General features: G+C 36.7%; 1 protein-coding gene and 2 long non-coding RNA genes across 4 annotated transcripts in view; 2 read left to right on the top strand and 1 right to left on the bottom strand.

The window, feature by feature from the left end:
* The first annotated feature begins 32 nt into the window (after positions 1-32).
* LOC118546786 (uncharacterized) lies at positions 33-2,829 on the top strand. Its single transcript, XR_004922763.2, has 3 exons — positions 33-113; positions 1,288-1,385; positions 2,500-2,829. It is a non-coding gene; the product is annotated as an uncharacterized LOC118546786 (long non-coding RNA).
* LOC144382370 (uncharacterized) overlaps positions 1,327-22,614 on the bottom strand; it is a 132,993-nt gene continuing 111,705 nt past the window's right edge. For both annotated transcript variants that reach the window (XR_013449194.1, XR_013449193.1), the window contains exon 3: positions 1,327-1,452. This is a non-coding gene — a long non-coding RNA (uncharacterized LOC144382370). The remainder of the gene's footprint in view (positions 1,453-22,614) is intronic.
* The window catches only part of FAM186A (family with sequence similarity 186 member A), a 75,434-nt gene continuing 56,213 nt past the window's right edge, over positions 3,394-22,614 (top strand). Inside the window, exons 1-2 of the mRNA XM_078074002.1 lie at positions 3,394-3,421; positions 3,562-3,743. Of these exons, the coding sequence (XP_077930128.1) occupies positions 3,394-3,421; positions 3,562-3,743 (210 nt within the window). The remainder of the gene's footprint in view (positions 3,422-3,561; positions 3,744-22,614) is intronic.

The following is a 22,614-nucleotide window of genomic DNA, read 5'->3' as shown; positions in this document are numbered from 1 at the left end:
CTCCCTTGAAAGAGCAACTGCTTCCGGTTCTAGAGAACAATTGCTTCCGGGAGAAGAGAAACCCCTCGGCGCGCTCAACTTTTGCGCTACCTTTTCCAGCGGCAGCATGGGAGGTACTATCATCAGTCCTGGGGGGAGGAGGGAAGCGATCAGAGGAAAGCACCATTCTGTACCACGGGGGTGTGTAAAAATCTTATTGACGCATTTTATCCCTCGCCAAACGGCGGGCTACCACTGTTATAATTACGCAGTTTTCATAGTTCAAAATCTAGATCTGATGAAAAGCCGAGCTTGTGTGAAGTGTACTGGACAGACGCCCAATCCTTCCGAAAATTTGGCGGCTCGGAGAATAAAAGTAGAGAAGAAAAAAAGCGAGTAGCAGTTACAGTAAATATATTAATAGCAGCCGCTGTATATTGAATGCTTACTATGTGCCTGGCATTATTCTAAGTATTTTGTGAGAATTAATCTTTTAAAAACCGCATGCAATAGATATTATCCCCATTTTACAGTTGAAGGAGCCCTCTAGAAGTGCGGGTTTCCCTTAAAAACGCCTTTAAAGAACTTTGCCCTATGTTCGCTTAAATCAGGTACCCACATCTAAGCTACTTAATTGGTGATGTTCTGTCACTGTCACTTCAAATGAAGTACAATAAAAACAATTTTAAAAATGGTCTTTATACTTTTGTTAGATGATCCAAATTCCTTATTATCTTCAGCAATACCTGTAAGCTTTATCCTTCCCTATCACTCCCACTTCTATATCCTAGTTCAGACACTTATCTTTTGAAATAATTACGTCTTGATCTTTTCCACTGATTTTTCCCATTCTATTATTTCAAAAATCTTTCTAAATTAAAGGTTTCATTTTCACCAAACTGTTACTTGCTTTCAAGACCTTACCATTCTGATCCCATGTAATCTCCCTTACTTTATCTCTAATGAATCTACTCACTTGTTTACTTGAATACCAAATTAATTTCTCCATCAAATTCCTGGTATTTGTGTTCCATCCTCTCCCTAATCTGATCTACAGTAGACTCAACATTACTTCATCTCAGTTAAACCAGTCTCCTCACCTTTCCCCTGAAAGACAAAACTCAACACTCACCTCCAAAGCCATGGCTCAAGGTGTCTTCACTATCTGGAATGCCTTCATTTGTCAATCAACTTTCTCTCTCCATAGGGTTTTCCCAAAGACACTGCTCCCCACAGATTTCTTCTTCATGTCCCTTATTAGCACTTGAATAGTCTATCTCAAATTATTTTCTTTTTTTCGTTTTTTAGTTTCTTCACTGGTGCCCTATAGTATATTCTTCACATTCTAAGATAATGGTGGCCACATAGTAGTAGTATCACTCAACAAATGCTTGCCAAATTGAAAGGTAAGGAGGGAGCTTTTAAATTTTGCTTTAAAAAAGCCTTCATTTCCAGTTGCTGATGAATCCCATGCTGCATAAAAAATATGAGAGAGGGAGAGAGCACAATAATGCTAAATTAGTTTAGTTGACAAGCATGCAGGCTGCTTTGTGAATGCCTACTGGGATAAGCAATGTAAAAAAAAATCAAGAGAAATGAAAGTTATTTAAGGATCTCACAATCTAATATTATCAAAAAAGTACTTAAACAGATTAATTGATAAGTTCAAGAAATGCTGGATAATGATGGATATTTTAATCAAACTTAACATTTACCAAAATAATTCTTAATTGTGGTCCTTTCAGAAAACATTTTTAACTTCCTTGAATGGACTTAATTGTGATTTGTAGAAAAGGAGGGAGTAATTTTTATGACTGGGTGTGAGGGGACGCAATTAACAATAAAAGAAAGTATTCTGGGGCTTAGAACTAAATTTCCATTGGAATTGAGTCTGAAACGATAATGAATATCCAAATTTTGGAAAATTTCTGAGGAGGAACTGAGGAAGAATATGTCAAAGGTTTAAGACAAACAAAACCCCTAAAACCCAGCCTGTGGTTTTGAGAAGTTCACCAACTAATGGACAGAGACAAATAATAGTTACATTCCAATGAGCTAAGTACTATAATAGGAAGTTTACAAAGTGTTTTGGGAACACAGAGGAGGGGTTAACTTAGACAATGAGATATTAGAAGGGAGAATATTTAATTTGCTCTCTCTATATTGATTCATTTCTTAAAAGACAACTACTTTATGTTCCCCTGTCTCCCATTCTCTGAAGGACTGAAATACATAAATTGTTTAACTTCACAAGTTTACAGCAAGGACTCAACATAGGACTAAGTTTACAATAAGAACTCAACATAGGAAGTTGTATAAAGTCAAAAACCTAAAAGACAATATTATGTAGTTTGTGAATACATGCACCTGTAGTAAAACTATATAAACAGAGACTAGACATAAATACATCAAATTCATGACTGTCATTGTCTCTGTAAAGGGACAGAGGGGAAGGAAGGAGTCTAGGGAGAACACCAAAAGGGATCTCTAATGCTTTATTTTATTTAAAAATTTCTGAAGCAGGGGCGCCTGGATGGCTCAGTGAGTTAAGCCGCTGCCTTCGGCTCAGGTCATCATCTCGGATCCTCGGATTGAGCCCTGCATGGGGCTTCCCTGCTCAGTAGGGAGTCTGTTCCTCCCTCTCCCTCTGATCCTTCCCTCTGCTCATGCTCATGCTTTCACGCATGCTCTCTCTCTCTCAAATGAATAAATTTTTTAAAAATCTTAAAATTTCTGAAGCAAATATGACAAAATGTTAATATTTGTTCATTCTATGTGATAGGCACATGGCTATTTGTTATATTACTTTCTGTACCGTTTCATATTTTTTAATAAATAAAAAAGCTACACAGCTAACAAAACTACCCTGTCCTTTAATTGCTCCAGTGTCTTAAATCCTTTCACCTCCTCTGCAATCAAAGGAGCTGCCCAGAGTAGTCCTCTCAGTAACAAAGCAGCGTCCAGTTTTCCCTTCAATTTCTCCAGCCAGCTATGGAATTTCAAAACCTTCTTCGGTCACGTTCCTTGGAAAAATGAATAACTAGGCAGTGCAAAGAGTGTGATCTTCATCCAAATAATAGTTTCCAAATTATTACATGTCTAGGACAAGTTGAGGGGCAGCTGAGGACGTTGTAACACAACTAGTCAATTACAGGTTTAAAATTCTTAAGCAAAACCTTAGGAAGAGAGAAGAATCAGGAGTTACATTTGATATACTGGATCTTGAATTCTAACACCTAGATTATAAGCTTATTTAAGCAAGGCTATATCTTCTATTTCTTTTAGCGTTCCTGTTGTCTATTTCCTACCCTCCCTCCCCCCTACCATCACAGCATATAGATAGAATGCCTAGTTCTCTGCATATAGTAAGCACTCTAGAGATGTTTGAGTCACTGATGTCACAATGGATCTACTATGACATCACCAGGACTGGAATACCATGGTTAGCAACAAATTAGGGTAAACCACAACCTCTGGGAGCAGAAAGACCTCTTCTAGCTTCCTTGTGGACACCTTTATTAGCATTTGCCTATATTCCGTGAAAAAAGGAGAAATAAAAGAAAATCACTCAACTTTTCAAAGTATTTATCAAAATGCAAAGTGGGATAGATGGCGAATCTGAATCAGAAAAAGAAGTTGAGGATTCCACCATCATGTCCAGAAAAGCCCTTTATAAATCAGGGGTCCCTCAGCTGGAGATCCCATTTGCAGTACAGAATGTCATCTCTAGGATCGAGCAAGCACAGCTTTATCGAGCCAGAGAGGTAGGTCGTCAATGTGAAGTTTACAGATTACAACTGTTTTTTAACCTTCAATGATAAGCTACATTTTTTGAACTCATTTTATTTTCATGATCTTTGACTGTGTTTGAGGTAACTTTAATTTCAAATGACAATTTCACCTGACTCTGTGGATAACATGCTCCAATTTTGTTAGTCTCTTTTACTTTCCTATCAGAATTAATTAAGCCTTTTAAGAAATAAATCACATGTGCTATTGAGTGACTGGGATAGAAAGAAAAATAAAAATCTATAGCTAATATTGATATCTAATTTCAGTCAATAGTTTTCATTTGTTCTCAACTAAACTTTTATCAAATAGCTTTAACATGAAGAAATATAGTTTGGTTTGAATTCCAGCTCTGGAAGGTGGATTTATTGGCCAGTAGAAACCCGAGGACAATGAACAAAAGCTTGAATAACACAACAATCCAATAAACTCCAAACAATTAAGGGTATACTGCGTTCTGTTCTCTCAGAATACAACAAAATCAGTCAGGTTAAAAGAAATTAATTCAAGTAAGTTTTTTCCTATGTTTAAGGAGTGCTAAATATTTGTACTTTCTCATTCTCCGAATAAACTTACTCCTGCTCCAACTCCCCACAGCTAACAACAATAACCTGGTGTTTGCTTTTAACACCTTTATTGAGGTATAACTGACACATAATAAGCTGTATATATTTTTAAGTATACAAGTTTTGATATATATAAACACCTGTGAAAACCTCATCACAATCAACATAATGAACTTACCCGTCACCCCAAAAAGTTTCCTTACGCTTAGTTACAATTCCTCCCACATACCCTTCCCAACCCCCCCACCCCAATCTCTAGGCAACTGCCAATCTGCTTTTTCTGTCCCTATAGATTATTTTGCATTTTATTTTTTTTATTTTTTTTATTTTTTAAAGATTTTATTTATTTATTTGACAGAGAGAGAGCAAGAGCAGGAACACAAGCAGGGGGAGTGGGAGAGGGAGAAGCAGGCTTCCCGCCGAGCAGGGAGCCCGATGCGGGACTCGATCCCAGGACTCTGGGATCATGACCTGAGCCAAAGGCAGACGCTTAACGACTGAGCCACCCAGGCGCCCGATTATTCTGCATTTTAAAATAATTTTATATAAGTGGAATCATACAGCATCTACTTTCTCTCAAATAAATAAAATCTTTAAAAAAAGATTCTTACTCCCTCACCCTCTGCCCCCCAAAAATGAAATTGGCTATGAATATTTGTATATTTATTCATGACTTATTTTGTAGACATATTTATATAAACATTTCGTTTCTTTGGGATAAATACTTAGGTTGGAATGGCTGGGTCACACGGTATATAAATGTTCAATTTTTTAAAAACTACCAAACTTTTGGGGCGCCTGGATGGCTCAGTCGTTAAGCGTCTGCCTTCGGCTCAGGTCATGATCCCAGGGTCCTGGGATTGAGCCCCACATCGGGCTCCCTATTCAGCGGGAAGCCTGCTTCTCTCCCACTCTCCCACTCTCCCTGCTTGTGTTCCCTCTCTCGCTGTGTATCTCTCTGTCAAATAAATAAAATCTTTAAAAAAAAACAAAACTACCAAACTTTTAAAAAGTGGTTATACATCTGTTGGCCATCTGGATGTCTTCTTTGGAAAAATGTCTATTCATGTCTTCTGCCCATTTTTAAACTGAATTATTTATTTTTTGGGTGTTGAGTTTTTTAAGTTCTTTATATATTTTGGATACTAATCCTTTATCAGATATGTCATTTGCAAATATCTTCTCCCATTCTGTAGGTTGCCTTTAAGTTTTTTGATTGTTTCCTTTGCTGTGCAGAGCTTTTTATTTTGGGGCGCCTGGGTAGCTCAGGTGTTAAGCGTCTGCCTTCGGCTCAGGTCATGATCCCAGGGTCCTGAGATCGAGCCCCACATCGGGCTCCCTGCTCAGTGGGGAGCCTGCTTCTCCCTCTCCCACTCCCCTTGCTTGTGTTCCCTCTCTTGCTGTCTCTCTGTCAAATAAATAAATAAAATCTTAAAAAGCTTTTTATTTTGATAAAGTCCCAATACCTTATTTTTGCTTTTGTTTCCCTTAGCTCAGGAGACCTATGTCAAAGAGGTTACTACCTGTGTTCTCCTCTAGGATTTTAATGGATTCCTGTCTCACATTGAGGTCTTTCATCCATTTTGAATTTATTTTTGTATATGGTATATGAAAGGGGTCCAGTTTCATTCTTTTGCATGTTGCTGTCCAGTTTTCCCAACACCATTTATTGAAGAGACTATCTTTTCTCCATTGGATATTCTTTCCTGCTTTGTCGAAGATTAATTGACCATATAGTTGTGGGTTCATTTCTGGGTTTTCTATTTTGTTCCATTGAACTATGTGTCTATTTTTGTGCCAATACCATCATCAGGGAAATACAAATCAAAACTACAATAAGATATCACCTCACACCTGTCAGAATGGCTAAAATTAAGAACACAGGAAATAACAGGTGTTGGCAAGGATGCCGAGAAAGAGAAAAACTCTTACACTGTTGGTGGGAATGCAAACTGGTGCAGCCACTCTGGAAAATAGTATGGAGGTTCCTCAAAAAGTTAAAAATTGAACTATCCTACGACCCAGGAACTGCACTACTAGGTATTTACCCAAAGGATACAAAAATACTGATTTGAAGGGATACATGCACCCCTATATTTATAGCAGCATTATCAACAATAGCCAAATTATGGAAAAAGCCCAAATGTCCATCAACTGATGAATGGATAAAGAAGATGTGGTATACACATACAATGGAATATTACTCAGCCATAAAAAGAATGAAATCTTGCATTTGCAACGATGTGGATGGAGCTGAGAGTAGTATGCTAAGTGATATAAGTCAGTCAGAGAAAGACAAATACCATTTGATTTCACTCATATGTGGAATTTAAGAAACAAAACAAATGAACATGGTTGGGAGTGGGGAAGAGAGGCAAACAAGTAACTGACTCTTAACTATAGACAACAAACTGATGGTTACCAGAGGGGAGGTGGGTGGGAGGATGGGTTAAATAGAGAAAGGGAATAAGGAGTGCACTTGTGAGGAGCACCGGGTGTTTTGTGGAAGTGTGGAATGATAATATTGTACACCTGAAAATAATATTACACTGTATGTTAACTAACTGGAATTTAAATTAAAACTTTTTAAAAAGTGGTTATACTATTTTATATTCCCACAAGCAGTATATGAGATTTGCAGTTGCTCCACATCTTTATCAACATTTGATATTGTTGGTCTTTTTAATTTTAACCATTCCAAAAGGTATACAATCGTATCTCATTGTGGTTTTAATTTGCAGTTTCATAATGACTAATGATTTTGAGCAACTTTCCACAAGTTTATTTGCACTCAGTATGTCTTCTTTTGGTAGTTCAAATATTTTGACCATATTTTAAAACTTATAAGTCTAGGTTCTTATTATTGAGTTTTGAGTATTTTTATGTATTTTGATTGCAACTTTTATCAGATAAGTGATTTGCAAATATTTTTTCCCATTCCGTGGCTTGTCTTTTTCTACTAATTGTGTCTTTCAAAGAACAAAACTCCTTAGTCCAATTTATCAATGTTTTCTTTCTTTCAAAGCAAACTTTGACTAACCCAAGGTCACAAACATTTTATCCTATGTATTCTTCTAGGAATTTTACATTTAGGTCTATGGTTCATTTTGTCTTAATCTTTGTATATGATATCAGATATTGATTGAGATATTGTGGGTTTTTTTAGACAATTATTCTAGATCCGTTTGTTTAAAAGACTATCCCTTCTCCATTGCATTGCATTGCACCTTTATTGAAAATTAATTAACCATATATGTATGAATTTATGGACTCTCTAGTCCGTTCTCTTGATCTATTTATCTATGTTTATGCTAATACTACAATGTCTTGATTACTGAGGGTTTTTGGTCTTTTGTTTGTTTGTTTTTTGATTACTGAGGTTTTATGATAATTCCTGAAATCATAAACTTTTAGTTCTCCAACTTTGTTCTTTTTCAATTATGCCCAACTTCTCTCACATCTTCCTCTTACCCTCATTTCCTCTTCTTGGACTTCTTTCTCTGGCGTGACACACTCAAACACTCATAACCTAAAAACTGTCTCTATCCACACTGCTTTCTCCCTTTGCATTTCCATATAAAATTTAGAATCAGGCTGTCAAATTCTATTGGGGGAAAAAGCCTGCTGCTATAGATCAATTCGGGGAGAATTGAGAACTTAATTTTGAGTCTTCTGACCTGTGAAAACAGCGTATCTCTGTTTTTATTTAGGTCTAATTTTTTCTCAGAAGTGCTAGGCCTTGCATATCTTTTGTTAGATTTGTCCCTAAGTATTTCATATTTTTTTACTATTGCGAATAGTATTGCTTTTTAATTTCCATTCTCAATTGTTCACAACTAATATATAGAAATACAATAGATTTTTGTGTGTGCATCTTGTATAATAAAACCTAGTTATGAGTCCTCATAGATTTTCTTCATACTTTCTTTGGGATTTTCTATATAGACAACCCTGTTATATGCTAAAAGAGGCAGTTTGATTCCCCTTTTCGTATCTGTGTGCATTTCAAATTTCTTTTTGGGGGGAGGGAGGAAAATAAATAAACTTCCTTTTTAATTTACTGAGTAGTCAAGGAACTCCAGTATAAAGTTGAATAGAAGTGATGAAACATCCTTGCTTTCTTCTTGATGTTAAGGAAAAGCATTCAGTCTTCCCCCATTGAGTATGATAGTAGCAGTATATTTTTTTATGGCATTCTTTATCAAGTTGGGGAAATTCTCTTCTTTTCCCACCTTGCTTATATCTTTAATCAGGAATAGATACTGGGTTTTATCAAAAGGTTTTACTGCATCTATTGGGATAGTCATGTTTGTTTGTTTGTTTGTTTGTTTTTGTCTTTTTGAATCTGTTAAAATAGGGAATTACATTGACTTATGACTGATAAACCAACCTTGCATTTTTTGGATAAATTCCATTTACTCATAATGTAGCATTCTTTTTATTATCTTGTATTCAATTTGCTAAAATTTTGTTAATTTTGTGTCTATGTTTATAAAACATATTAGTCCGTAGTTTTCTTTTAATACCTTGGTTTTGGCATCAGACTAATGCTAGCTTTATAGACTCAGAATTATTCTTTTCAATTTTCTGTAAGACTTTTTGAGAATTGGCATTTCCTTTTGTGTTTGGTAGAAACCCACTAAGTGTTTGGGTGGGGTAGGAGAAATAATCAATGGAATCGTCGAGACTTGTGGTTTAACTCATGGGGAAGTTTTAAACTAGAAATTCAATTCTAAAAAATTGTACAGCTATTCAGGTCATCTGTCTTCTTTTTTTAAAAAAATTTTATTTATTTGTGTGAAAGAAAGACAGAGAGAGCACAAGCAGAGGGAGGGGCAAAGGGAGAGGGACAAGCAGACTACCCACTGGGCGGGGAGCCTGATGCAGGGCTTGATCCCAGGACCCCAAGATTGAGACTTGAGCCGAAGTCAGACACTTAACGAACTGAGCCACCCAGGCACCCCTCAGGTTATCCGTCTTCTTGAGTGAGCTTTCACAGTTTGTGTCTTGTAATTTGTCCATTTTATCTTACATCATTTTATTGGCCCAAAGTTGTTCATAATAATCCCTTATTATCCCTTTACTATCTGTAGAATCTGTAATAATATCACTTTTCATTTCTGATATTAGTAATTTGTCTTCTCTCTCTCTCTTATCTATCTGGCTAGAGGTTTATCAATTTTATTGTTATTTTCAAAGAACCAACTTTTTTTTAAAGATTTTACTTTTGGGGGGCAACTGGGTGGCTCAGTCAGTACGTGTCTGCCTCTTAGGGTCCTGGGATTGAGCCTGGTATCAGGCTACCTGCTCACCGGGGGTCTGCTACTCCCTCTCCCTCTGCCTCTGCCCCCAACTCGTGTTCGATCTCTCTTTCTCTCAAACAAATAAGTAAAATCTTAAAAAAAAAAAAGATTTTACTTTTTTAAAGATTTATTTATTTATTTTAGAGAGAGAGTGAGCAAGGGGAGGGGCAGAGGGAGAGAAAATCTTCAAGCAGACTCCCAGCTGAGCGCAGAGCCTGATGCAGGGCTTGATCCCACCAGGACCTTGAGATCATGACTTGAGCCAAAATCAAGAGTCAGCCGCTCAACTGACTGAGCCACCCAGGTGCCCCTAAAGATTTTATTTTTAAGTAATCTCTACGCCTAAGTTGGGGCTTGACCTCACAGCCCCCAAATCAAGAGTCACATGCTCTACCGACTGAGCCCCAAAGAACTAGCTTTTGATTTCACAGATTTTCTTTAATTCTGTGTTCTATTTTACTGATTTCCACACTGACTTTTATTATTTCATTTACACTATTTACTTAGAAGAGTAGAATTTCTGGCTCATATAGTAATCCTATTTTTCATTTTTTGAGAAACTGCCTTACTTTTTTTGTAGTGGCTACAGTATTTTACGTTCCCATCAGCAGTGCACAAGGGTTCCAGTTTCTCCACATCCTCACCAACACTTGTTATTTTTTTTTTTCCTTTCTGATAACAGCCATCTTAATGGGTGTGAAGTATCTCATTGTGGCTTTGATTTGCATTTCCCTAATGACTAGTGACGTTGAGCATCTTTTCATGTGCTTGTTGGCCATGTATATACACTCTTTGGGGAAATGTCTATTCAAATCCTTTGCCCATTTTGGGACTGCGTTTGTTCTTGTTGAGTTCTAGGAAGTCTTTATATATTCTGGATATTAACCATTTATCAGATATATGATTTGCAAATATTTTCCTCCATTCTGTGTATTGGCTTTTTGCTGTGTTGATAGTTGTGATAGTTAATTTTATGTGTCAACTTGAGTGGGCTACAGTGTGCCCAGACATTTAGTCAAAATTCTGAGTAAGTCTGTGAAGATGACATTAAACTTGAATCAGACTAAGTAAAGCAGAATGTCTTCTCTAATGTGGGTGGGTCTCATCCAATCAATTAAAAACCTAAATAGAACAAAAAGGGAGCTCTACCTCCCTGCCTTCCTTGAGCTGGGACATTAGTCTTTTCCTGCCTTCAAATATGAACTGAAACATTAGCATTTTTTGAGTCTTGAGCCTGCTGACTTTTGGACTGGACCTATACCATAGGCTCTACTGGGTTTCCAGCTTGGCAACTGAAAATCGTGAGATTGCTTAGCCTCCATAATCATGTGAACCAATTCTTTATAATAAATCTCTATACATATATATATATATGTATAGAGATATATGTGTGTGTGTATGTGTGTATATACACACATACACACATATATATGTATTTTTCAAATAGATCTTCATATATATTTATCTACCTGTGTACATATATATCCCATTGTTTCTGTTTCTCTGGAGAAACCTGACTAATACTACTAACACAGATTCTGGTATAGAGAGAGTGGTTCTGGGGAAACAGAATCTTAAGGATAAGTTTTCTGAATTGGGTTTAGGATTTCTAGAATTGGCTTTCTAATCTGATTAGACATAAAGATATGAATGACTCCATTTCCAGTATTAAAGAGAGCATTGATAGTCCTTGGCATGGTCTGTCGATTAAGATACGTAAAATATCACTATTGGATACGCCTAATCAACTGCTTATAAGAAGCAGGAATCTGGGTAACTGTGTATATGATACTTTCAAACATTTTTGGCAAACTAATAAATATAATGAGACTGGTTGGTTGCTCCCAATGTCACTGGATAAAGTGGGGGAATAAAAGGATGAGCTCAGGGATTTGACTTTCTAGCTCAAGCACCACATGAATGACCTGAAAGCTCCCGTGTGTGTTCTGAAGGAGACCCTTATTTCACCAGATCTGAAATGCACAGATAGAATAGACATAGTCAGCAGCTGGCAGAATCCCCACATTGATTCCTTGACCTGTGGAGTAAAGGTTATTATGGTGGGAAATGCCAAGTGGAAGCCACTAGAACTTCCTTTACTTAAGAAAATAGTAAACCAATAGCAATACTGCATCTCTAGAGAGATTGCAGAGATAAGTCCCACCATCAAGGAAAGATGCAAGAGTGTAGATTCCTATCATCTCTTCATTCAACTTGCCTATTTGGCCTGTGCAGAAGACAGATGGATCTTGGAGACTAAAAGTGGATTATTGTAAAATTAACTAACCAAGTGGTAACTCCAATTGCAGCTGTGTCCCAGATGTTTCATTGCTTGAGTAAATTAACACATCCTCTGGTATCTGGTATGTAGCTACTGATCTGACAAATGGTTTTACTTCACACCTGTCAATAAGGACCACCAGAAGCAGTTTCAATACACTTTCACTGGCCTATCAGGGACGTATCTACTCTCCAGTTTGGTAGAATCCACTAGTGAAGTCATCAGGCATAGGGTTTTTCTTTATTGGAAGGTTTTTTGTTACTGATTTGTTTTCCTTTATAGTTAAAAGTCTTTTCAGATACCATATTTCTTTGTATTTCAGTCTTCATATGTTTTGTGCTTCTAGGAATCTTTCCATTTCATCTAGGCTATCCAGTTGGGTGGCATGTGACATACAACTATTCATATCACCCTCTAATAATCCTGTTTATTTCTGTAGAATCAGTAGTAATGTCCCCATGTTGGTTTCTAATTTTAGTAATTTAAGTCTTCTCTTTTTTTTTTAGTCAGTCTAGCTAAAGGTTTGTCAATGTTGGTTCTTTTTAGAAGAAGCAACTTTTGTTTCATTATTTTTCTCTACTCTTTTATTATGTCTGCTCTAATGTTTACTAATTCCTTCCTTCTGCTAGCTTTGGGTTTTTAATTATTTCTTTCTAGTTCCTTAACATGTAAAGTTAGGTTATTGACTTGAGATTTTTTTTCATGTAAACTTCCTAGAAATTTTTTTCCTACAAATTTCCTTTTTAGCACTGCTTTTGCTAAATCCCATAAATTTTGGTATGTTGTTTTCATTTTCATCCATATTTATTTTCTAATGTTCCTTGTGATTTTCTTTGACCCACTTACTGCTTAAGCATGTGTCCATTTCCACACACGTGAATTTTCTAGTTTTTTTTTTCTGTGATTGGATTCTAACTTTTTCTCATTGTGGTTGGAAAAAAATGCTTTGTATGATATATTTTTTAATATATTGAAATTTATTTTGTGGCCTAACATATGGTCTCTCCTGGAGAATGTCCCACATGCACTTGAGAAAATTGTGTATTCTGTTGTTTGATGAAGTGTTCTGTATACATCTGTTATATCTAGATGGTTTACTGTGTTGTTTTAGTCCTTTATTTCCTAACTTATCTTCTGTCTAGTTGTTCTGTTATTGAAAGTGAAGTACTGAAGTCTCCCACCATTGTAGAACTGCTTCTCCCTTCAATTCTGTCAGTTTTCACTTCTTAAATTTTGACAGTCTGTTATTTAGGTGCATAAATGTTTTTAACTGTTTCTTCTTGCTGTATTGAACCTATTATTACTATCTCTTGTAATATTTTTTTAGAGGAGGAAGGGTCAGAGGGAGAGGGAGAGAGAATCTTAAGCAGGTTCCATGCCTAGCACAGAGCTTGATCTCACGACCCTGAGATCATGACCTAAGCCAAAGTCAAGAGTCAGACGCTTAAACTGACTGAGCCACCCAGGTAACCCTCTTGTGATCTTTTTTTATTTAAAGTCTGTTTGGGCTGATACATTTAATATAGACACTCAGATCTCTTTTTGTTATTATTTGTATGGAATATCTTTTCCCATTCTTTCATTTTCAACCCCTTTGGATCTTTGGATTTAAAACAAAGATCTCTGTGTCAAATAAATAAATAAAAATATTTAAAATGAGTCTCTTATAAACAGCATATAGATGAATCATAGCTTTTAAAAATCTAGTCTGCCAATTGTTATGTTTTGATAAGAGGTTTAATCCATAAAATTTAAAGTAATTACTAATAACAAGGGACTCAATTTTTGCCATTTTGTTATTTGTTTTCTCTTTGCATTATATCTTTTCCCCACTCATTTTTTGCATTATTGTCATCTTTTGTGTTTAGATGATTTTTTTTTTTAGTGAAATGTTTTTATTTTATTTTATTTATTTAAGTAATCTCTACGTGGGGCTTGAACTCATGACCACAAGACCAAGAGTCACACACTCTTCTGACTGAGCCAGACATGTGCCCCTTTAGTGAAATGTTTTGATTCCCTTCTCATTTCCTTTTATGTATATTCTATACATATTTTCTTTGTGGTTACAAATAATATTGTAAAGTTATACACTCTTAGTTTGAATTTATACTAGCTTAACTTTAATCACATAAAACAACTTTGCCCCTATACTATTCTGTCCCCACTCCTTTCAGTTACTGATGTCACAAATTACATCTGTACATTGTGTGCCCCCAAACAGACTAATAATTGTTTTTTATGCATTTGTATTTTACAATTTTTTTTAAAGATCTTATTTATTTATTTGACAGAGAGAGACACAGCAAGAGAGGGAACACAAGCAGGGGGAGTGGGAGAGGAAGAAGCAAGCTTCCCACCGAGCAGGGAGCCTGATGTGGGGCTCGATCCCAGGACCCTGGGATCACGACCCAAGCCGAAGGCAAACGCTTAATGACTGAGCCACCCAGGCGCCCCTGCATTTGTATTTTAAATAATGTAGAAAATAAGAAATGGAGTTATAAATCAAAATTACAATACTACTAGCTTTTGTAATTGCCTGTGTATTTGCCTTTATCAGAGATCTTTATTTCTCCACAGAATTTTGAATACTTTCATTTCAACCTGAAGGACTCTTTTTAGCATACCTTATAGGACAGGTCTAGTGGTGATGTACTTTCTCAGCTTTTGTTTGTCTGGTAATGTCTGAATTCCTTATTTTTGAAAGACAATTTTGCCAGATATAGAATTTTTGGTTCACATTTTTTTTCTCTCAGCACTTTGAAAACATCAACCCACTGACTTCTGGTCTCCAAAGTTTCTGATGAAAATTCTACTAATAATCTTAATGGGAATCCTTTGTATGTGATGAGTTGTGTCTCTATTGCTATTTTCAACATTTTCTCTTTGGCTTTCAACAGTTTATTATTTGTCTCAGCATGGGTCTCTTTGAGTTTAGCCCACTTGGATTCATTGAGCTTCTTAAATTTGTAGATTCATGTATTTCCTTAAGTTTGGGAAGTTTTCAGCCATTAATTCTTTAAATAATCTGTCGCTTTCTCTTGTCTTCTTTATGGACTCCCACAATGTGTATATTGCTTTCTTAATGGTGTCCCACAGATCCCCCAGGTTCTGTTCACTTTTATCTTTCTGTTCCTCAGACTTTATCGTTTCAATTGTCTTATCTTCAAGTTTGCTGATTCTTTCTTCTGCATGCTTAAAAATGCTTTTGAATCCTTCTAGTGGAGATTTCTTTATCTTTCTTTCTTTCTTTCTTTAAGTTTCAGATATACTTCTCAACTCCAGAATTTCCTCTTGTATCCTTTTTATGTTTTTTATCTCTTTACTGATATTTCTGTTGTGTTCATACATAATTTTTCTGACCTTGTCCATGTCTTCCTTTAACTCTTTAAGTATCTTTAAGTCAGTTGTTTTATTTTATTTAAAAATTTATTTTATTTTATAATTTTATTTATTTTATTAAAGTTTTTGTCTAGGAAGACTGCAATCTGTTCTTCCTTGGTGATGGTTTTCGTAATTTTTTTTCCCTTTGAATAGAACATACTTTCCTATTTCTCTGTATCTCTTGTGACTTTTTTGTTGTTATTGAAAATTGAACTTTTGAATCTTATAATTTGGTAAGTCTGAAAATCAGATTCTCCTTCTCCCCCACCCCCAGGATTGTTTTTTGTTTGTTTGTTTGGTTGGTTTTTGGCTTTTGTTTGGTTTTTCTTTTCTTTTCTTCTCTTTTCCTTTCTTTTCTTTTCTGTTTTGTTTTGTTGTTGTTTATCTCTATGTGCCAGGAGTCAGCCTGCATCTTTTTCTGGGCATGCCTAATGACTTTCTAAATTCCTCTGAATATACAATTGCTTTTGGATGTCCTAATCTTTAAATGTCTGGTTCCCAAAGGGGAGAAAAAGGAAAACTGAAAGGAAAAGGACAGAAGCTATCTCTTCAAATGCCCTGAAAGCTGCTTCACCCATTGGAGACTGCAATAATGGTAGCCTGCCTTTGTATCTGCACCTCTGTGATCTGAAACAGTAGTTCACAATCAGGAGACAGATCTCTTACTTGGAAGACAAGATTCTTATTGCCCACCCTGGCTCTTGTAAGCTGTTCTAGGAATGTTTCCCGTGACAGGGGTGGAGGGTGGGGAATGGATACCTGCTACTATTGTAAAGGCTGAAATTACACTTTACTGGTCAAGCCTTCCCTTAAAAGTTGTAAGCCATTGAATAAACATCAGAATCCCAAATTAATTAAATCACATATACTGCCATTATGGTTGTTGTTTAATTGAAGAGATGGATTCCTTGTGCTTCCTACTCAGCCATCTTCCCTGATGTCACTCCTTTTCCCTGATATTTTTTATTGGATGTCAGATATTGTGAACTTTATCTTGTTAGATGCTGGGTATTTTCCTAATCCTATAAATATTTTCAAACTTTTAGGACATGGTTATGTAGTAGTAGTTTGATCCTTTTGAGTTTTACTTTTGTATATTGTTAGGTGAGACTATAGGAGCATTTGCTGTATGGCTAATTTTGCCCCCACTATGAGGCAAAAACCTTTCTGAGTACTCTATCAGATGTCACATGAACAAAGCTTTTTACTCCATCTGGGAACAGAAAATATTTCTCCTCCCTGTCTGAGCTCTGGGGTTTATTTCTATTAATCATTTTAGGTGGCCCTCTTTTCATTGTTTTAGATAAGAGGATGAATCTTGTCCCTGTAACTTCATCTTGGATGGAAACATAGGCTGAATTCTTCTTTAAAAAAACTTAAAAAAAATTATAATAAACATAAGCCAAAACTCACAATTGGAAAAATTTCATGAATCATCACGAAATGTACAAACCCAGAAATTATATATATATAATCTGCACTAGAGAAACCTCCCTATTTTCCCCAAAGACAACTATTACCCTCATCTTTAACACTGTAGATTGATTTTGCATGATAAATGGAATCATGCAGTATATATTCTTTAACGTTTGGCTTCTTTTGCTTAATACTATGTTCATGAGATTCTTTGCATAAAGCTATAGTTCATTAATTTTCATTACTATCATTCCATTTTATGATTTTATCTATTCTGTTGTTGTTGTCTACTACAAATAATATCACTATAAAATTTTTGTGAATATGTTTTGAGCACATATGCATGCATTTCGCCTATGAATGGAATTGCTGGTCAATCAGGTATGCCTAGATTCAGCTGTAGTAAATAATTCAAAATAGTTTTTTTCTTTAAACTTTTTATTTCATATTAATTTTAGACTTAAAGAAAAGCCACAAAATACCAGTTTCCATATATTTTTAACCCAGCTTCCCCTAATATTAACATATTACATAACCATAGTACACTGCCAGAACCAGGAAATTAAAATTGATACAATACTATTAACTGAAGATCTCATTTGATTTCACCAGTTTTCCCACTGATGTGTTTTTCTGTCCCAGGATTCTATCCAAGGTCTCATATAACACCTACTTGTTTCTTAGTCTTCTGCAGTCTATATCATTTCCTTAGTCATTCATTGTTTTCATGATCTTGAAATTTTCAAAGAATTTTATTTTTTAAATGTCTCTTAATTTTGGTTTCTCTAGTATTTTTCATTATTGGATTGAGGTTATGCATTCTGGGGGCAAAAATACCCCATAAATGATCTGCATCCTCAGTACATCCTATTACAGGGGTTTGTGTTATGACATACTGTTAACATTGATCACTTCGTTAAAATGGTTTGTTCGCTGTGAAGTTACTGTTTTTCCCTCTGTAGTTAATAAATATCTTGGGGAAGATACTTTGAGACTATGCACGTTCTGTCTTCTCCAACTTTTGTCCACTAATTTTGGAATTCGTTGATAAATATTGCCTGCAACAATCATTACTATAATGTTACCTAATAGTAATTTTCTATTTCCTTCTTCCTCATTTATTAATTGGAACTCTACTGTAAAGAAGAGCTACCTCTTCCCTTTATTAACTTATATTGATAGAGACTCATAGATATTTACTCTACCCTGTGGGTTATAGTTGTTTATTATTATTATTATTATTATTATTATTAGCTTCAATTGATCCAGATTTGGCCATTAGGAGCTCCTTCAGGTTGACTCCTGTGTTCTTTCAACAAATGGCTAACTATCTATCTATCTATCTATCTAGAACCATAAGATGTTCCAGGATCATTTTATACATTCCCTGCCCAACCCTGAAATCAATGACTTTTCCAAAAGCCATGGTTCCTTTTATTGGAGATTGATGTTTAGAAACCAAGATCTGGGGCTAGGTGTGTTCAACTACTGGAATGTCATTTCTTCTGGGCCCTCTTACAAAGAGAGCTAGGAAGTATATGTACATGTATTAGCCCACATATATATACACATCTATATTCATTTATCTTTCTGTGTATATATTTAAAACATGACTTAATACTGATAGGTCAAATTCCAATCCTATACCATAGGGTTCATTTTAGTCTTTTCCTGTTCCTTATTTGTAACTTCTTTCACAAGAGTGAGAAATTCAGTTCTTATTATCTACAATATATTTATTTATTCATTCATTTCTAGTGTACACATAAAGTAGTTTCAGAGTTGTTAACTCATTTCCCTGCAAGAAATACATTTTGTGACTAGTACAGCATTTATGTACCATTCTTTTGTATTTAACCTTATATTATTCAGTGAGGATATTGTTTTCCAAAGTTACTAGCTAGTTCTTTTCTTCCCAATGTGATTATGTTATTCATTTGTATATAATTAACTTCAGTTGTTAATGTTTGCATCCATTTCTTGTCACTGTATATACTGGTTGGTTTTAACAGTTTATTTATTGAGTATGTGAAGGGTATGTAAAACATTACTATAGTGGTAAATCAGATTGTATAAAAACATATACTGAGGGAGAGATTGCTAGAAAGATAGCAGAGTAGGAGGACGCTAAGCTCACCTTGTCCCATGAATACAACTAGGTAACACACATATCAGAACCCAGAAAACGACCTGAAGACTGGCAGAACAAACTCCACAACTAAATGTAGAGAAAAGGCCATATTGAAGAGGGTAGGAAGGGTGGAGACACAGTGGGAAGCTAAATGGATTCACAGGACTGTCCCCTGGAGGAAGGGGACTATTATACCAGGGAGGCTGCACAGGGAAGATGGTTCCCCATAACATTTGGCTTTGAAAACCAAATTTCGTGAGTTCTTCTAACCAGTGGGACTTAAAGCCTGGAATATTTTATTCTATTTTAACTTTTATATTTTAATTTTTATTTTATTATTTTTTAAATTTTATTTTATATTCTATTTTATATATTTTTACCAAGCTTCAGGGTCACAGCCAAAGCCTGGAATTTAAAAAATCAGTGGGCTCACTCTGGGAGAGCCAGGAGGGCTAGAGGAAACTGAATCCCCACCCTTAAAGCGACAGAACAACAAATAGCCCATGGAGATACAGCACAGAAGCAGCAGTTTGAAAGATGCCTGGGGTGTATGGAAGAGATTTGTTTACTAAGAGTATGTCCTGGAGGGGCAGGGTGCACTGGGAGACTTCTCCAGGAACAAAGGAGCTGGCAGGGACTATTTCCCTCCCCCACCCCCCACAGCCCCCATAAACACATGGCCTCTGGTGGGAACCAGCACTGCCCTGATATTCACTACCTAACTTGCTTACTCCAAGCTCCTCCCCACCCCACCCCCAAGCTTTGGGGACCTGCCCTCTCCAGCTGGGCTTGACTCAGTACTGGTGCTTCAGGTCCCCTCCCCCAGAAGACCAGCACAAACCTTGTCAACAGTGTCTCCTGAAACTGTGTGCTTTGTGGAGTCTTGGTCCTGGCAGTAGCCATGGCAAGTTCCCTCTCTGGGACCAATGGTGTGCAAATTTTGCTAAAACTGTGCAGTCTGCCCTGTGAACTTTGTGGATCCACCCCCACTAATACCTCTTGACTAGAGCATATTCAAACTGGGGTCACATGCTTGGCAGTGTGCAAGTAGCCCCAACAGAGGCCAGCACCACTCTGAAGTGACTCCTGCCCTGGAAAGAGGGAAAAACAGCCACACACACCAATCAGACTTTGGCCCCAGCAGTGGGCTGGGGGCAGACAGCTGGTCTGATTGCACATCCCACCCACAAATGAAAGCTTCTCAGGGGACAACACAGGGAAGGCACCCTGAAGTCTGGTGCCACTGCATCTATGACAAACACCTGGTCTGACTAAACTCAAGCCCAAGGCAGCCCTCAATTGATCCACTAGCACCACAGGGACCAAACACTGCCCACAACAGGCAAAAAGAGCCACTGCAGACTACTGGACTCAAAGAAAAAGTGGCTCAGCCACACAGCAAGGTGCATGCAACACACAGAGGAGACAGTCCCTGAAGCACCAGGTTCCGGTAAAGAGGGGACACTGAATTACAGGGCAATACAGGACCTCATCTTCATAAGGACACCCCTTTCAAGAGCTGGAGACATGGCTTACTTTCCTAACACAGAGAAATAGACATGGAGAGTTAGACAAAATGGGGAGACAAAGGAATATTTCCTAAGTGAAAGAACAGGACAAAATCACAGCAAGAGACCTAAGCAAAACAGAGATAAATATGCCTGATAGAGAATTTAAAGTAATGATCACAAAATACTCACTGGACTTGAGAAAAGAGTGAAGGACATCAGTGAGACCCCTAACAAAGAGATTAAAAAAAGAACTGGGGCACCTGAGTGGCTCAGTCATTAAGCATCTGCCTTCTGCTCAGGTCATGATCCCGGGGTCCTGGGATCGAGCCCCGCATTGGGCTCCCTGCTAGGTGGGAAGCCTCCTTCTCCCTCTCCCACTCCCCCTGCTTGTGTTCCCTCTCTCGCTGTGTCTCTCTCTCGCAAAAAAAAAAAAAAAAAAAAAAAAAATCTTAAAAAAAAAAAAAATATATATATATATAAAAAGAACCGATCAGAGGTGAACACAACAGATGAAATTAAAAATACAGTAGATGAAAAATTAGCAGACTAGAGGAAGTGGAAGAATGAATCAGCAACCTGGAGGACAAAGTAATGGAAAATAATCAAGCTGAACAGGTGAGAGGAAAAAAATTAAGCAAAATGAGAATAGACTTAGGGAACTCAGTGACTCCATCAAGGGTAATAACATCCATATTATAAAGATCCCAGAAGGATGGGATGCCTGGGTGGCTCAGTTGGTTAAGAGTCTGCCTTTGGCTCAGGTCATGATCCCAGGGTCCTGGGATTGAGTCCTGCATTGGGCTCCTTGCTCAGCAGGGAGCCTGCTTCTCCCTCTGCCTCCTGCTCCCCCTGCTTGTGTGCTCTCTCTCTAACAAATAAATAAATTAAAATAATAATAATAATAATAATAATAATAATAATAATAATAATAATAAAAGTTCCCAGAAGGAGAAGAGAGAAAAAAGGGGGAGAAATTTTATCTGAAGAACTAATAACTGAAAACTTCCCAAATTTGGGGAAGGAAAAAGAAATTGAGATCCAGGAGGCATAGAAATCCCCCAACAAAATCAACTCAAGGAGGTCCACACCAAGACACATAGTAATTAAAATGGATAAAAAGTAGTGATAAAGAAAGATTTTTAAATGCAGCAAGAGAACAGAAGACAGTTACATACAAGGGAAACTCCATGAGGCTATCAGCTTGTTTTTTAGCAGAAACTTTGAAGGCCAGAAGAAAGTGTCATGATACATTCAAAGTGCTGAAAGGGAAGAATCTGCAGGCAAGGATACTCTATCCAACAAGGCTATCATTCAGGATACAAGGAGAGATAAAGAGTTCCCCACACAAACAAAAGTTAAAAAATTATGACCACTAAAACAGCCCTACAAGAAATGTTAAAGGGGACTCTTTGCATGAAAAGACCATATAAGTGTAAGAAAAGTAGGAAGGGCAAAAGTATTAAAAAAAAAAGTATATGTGTAAAAATCAGTCAAGAGACTCACAAAATAAAAGGATATAAAGTATGACACCATATACCTAAAACATCAGGGGGAGAGGAGTAAAGAATGGGTTCAAACTTAAATGACTATCAATTTAATATAGACTGCTATATGAAGAAGATGTTGTATATAAACCTAATGGTAACCACATGCAAAAAATAAAGAGAAAGGAATCCACATATATCAATAAGGAAAGCCAACTTATCATGAGAGATAGGACCAAGGGAAGGAAGGAACAGAGAACTAAAAATACAACCATAAAAAAAGTAAGAAAATGGCAATAAGCACATATCAATAATTACTTTGAACATAAATGGACTAAATGCTCCGGGGCGCCTGGGTGGCTCAGTTGCTTAAGTGTCTGCCTTCGGCTCAGGTCATGATCTCAAGAGTCCTGGGATCGAGCCCCGCGTCGGGCTCCCTGCTCAGCAGAAGCCTACTTCTCCCTCTCCCATTCCCCCTGCTTGTGTTCCCTCTCTCGCTGTCTCTCTCTCTGTCAAATAAATAAATAAAAATCTTTTTAAAAAGTGGACTAAATGCTCCAATCAAAAAATATAGGGTGACAGAGTGGATTAAAAAAACAGGCACTTTTATAGCTGCCTACAAGAGACTTATTTCAGACCTAAAGACACCTGCAGATTGAAAGTGAGGGGATGGAGAAACATTTATCATGCAAATGGATGTCAAAAGAAAGCCTGAGTAGCAATACTTATATTGGACAAAATGGACTTAAAAACACAGACTGTAACAAGAG

The sequence above is a fragment of the Halichoerus grypus genome, chromosome 6 (assembly GCF_964656455.1).
Source record: "Halichoerus grypus chromosome 6, mHalGry1.hap1.1, whole genome shotgun sequence".
NCBI classification, from domain to species: domain Eukaryota; kingdom Metazoa; phylum Chordata; class Mammalia; order Carnivora; family Phocidae; genus Halichoerus; species Halichoerus grypus.
The sequence above is the reverse complement of the archived record's forward strand: the minus strand, read 5'-3'. Positions and strand labels throughout refer to the sequence as shown.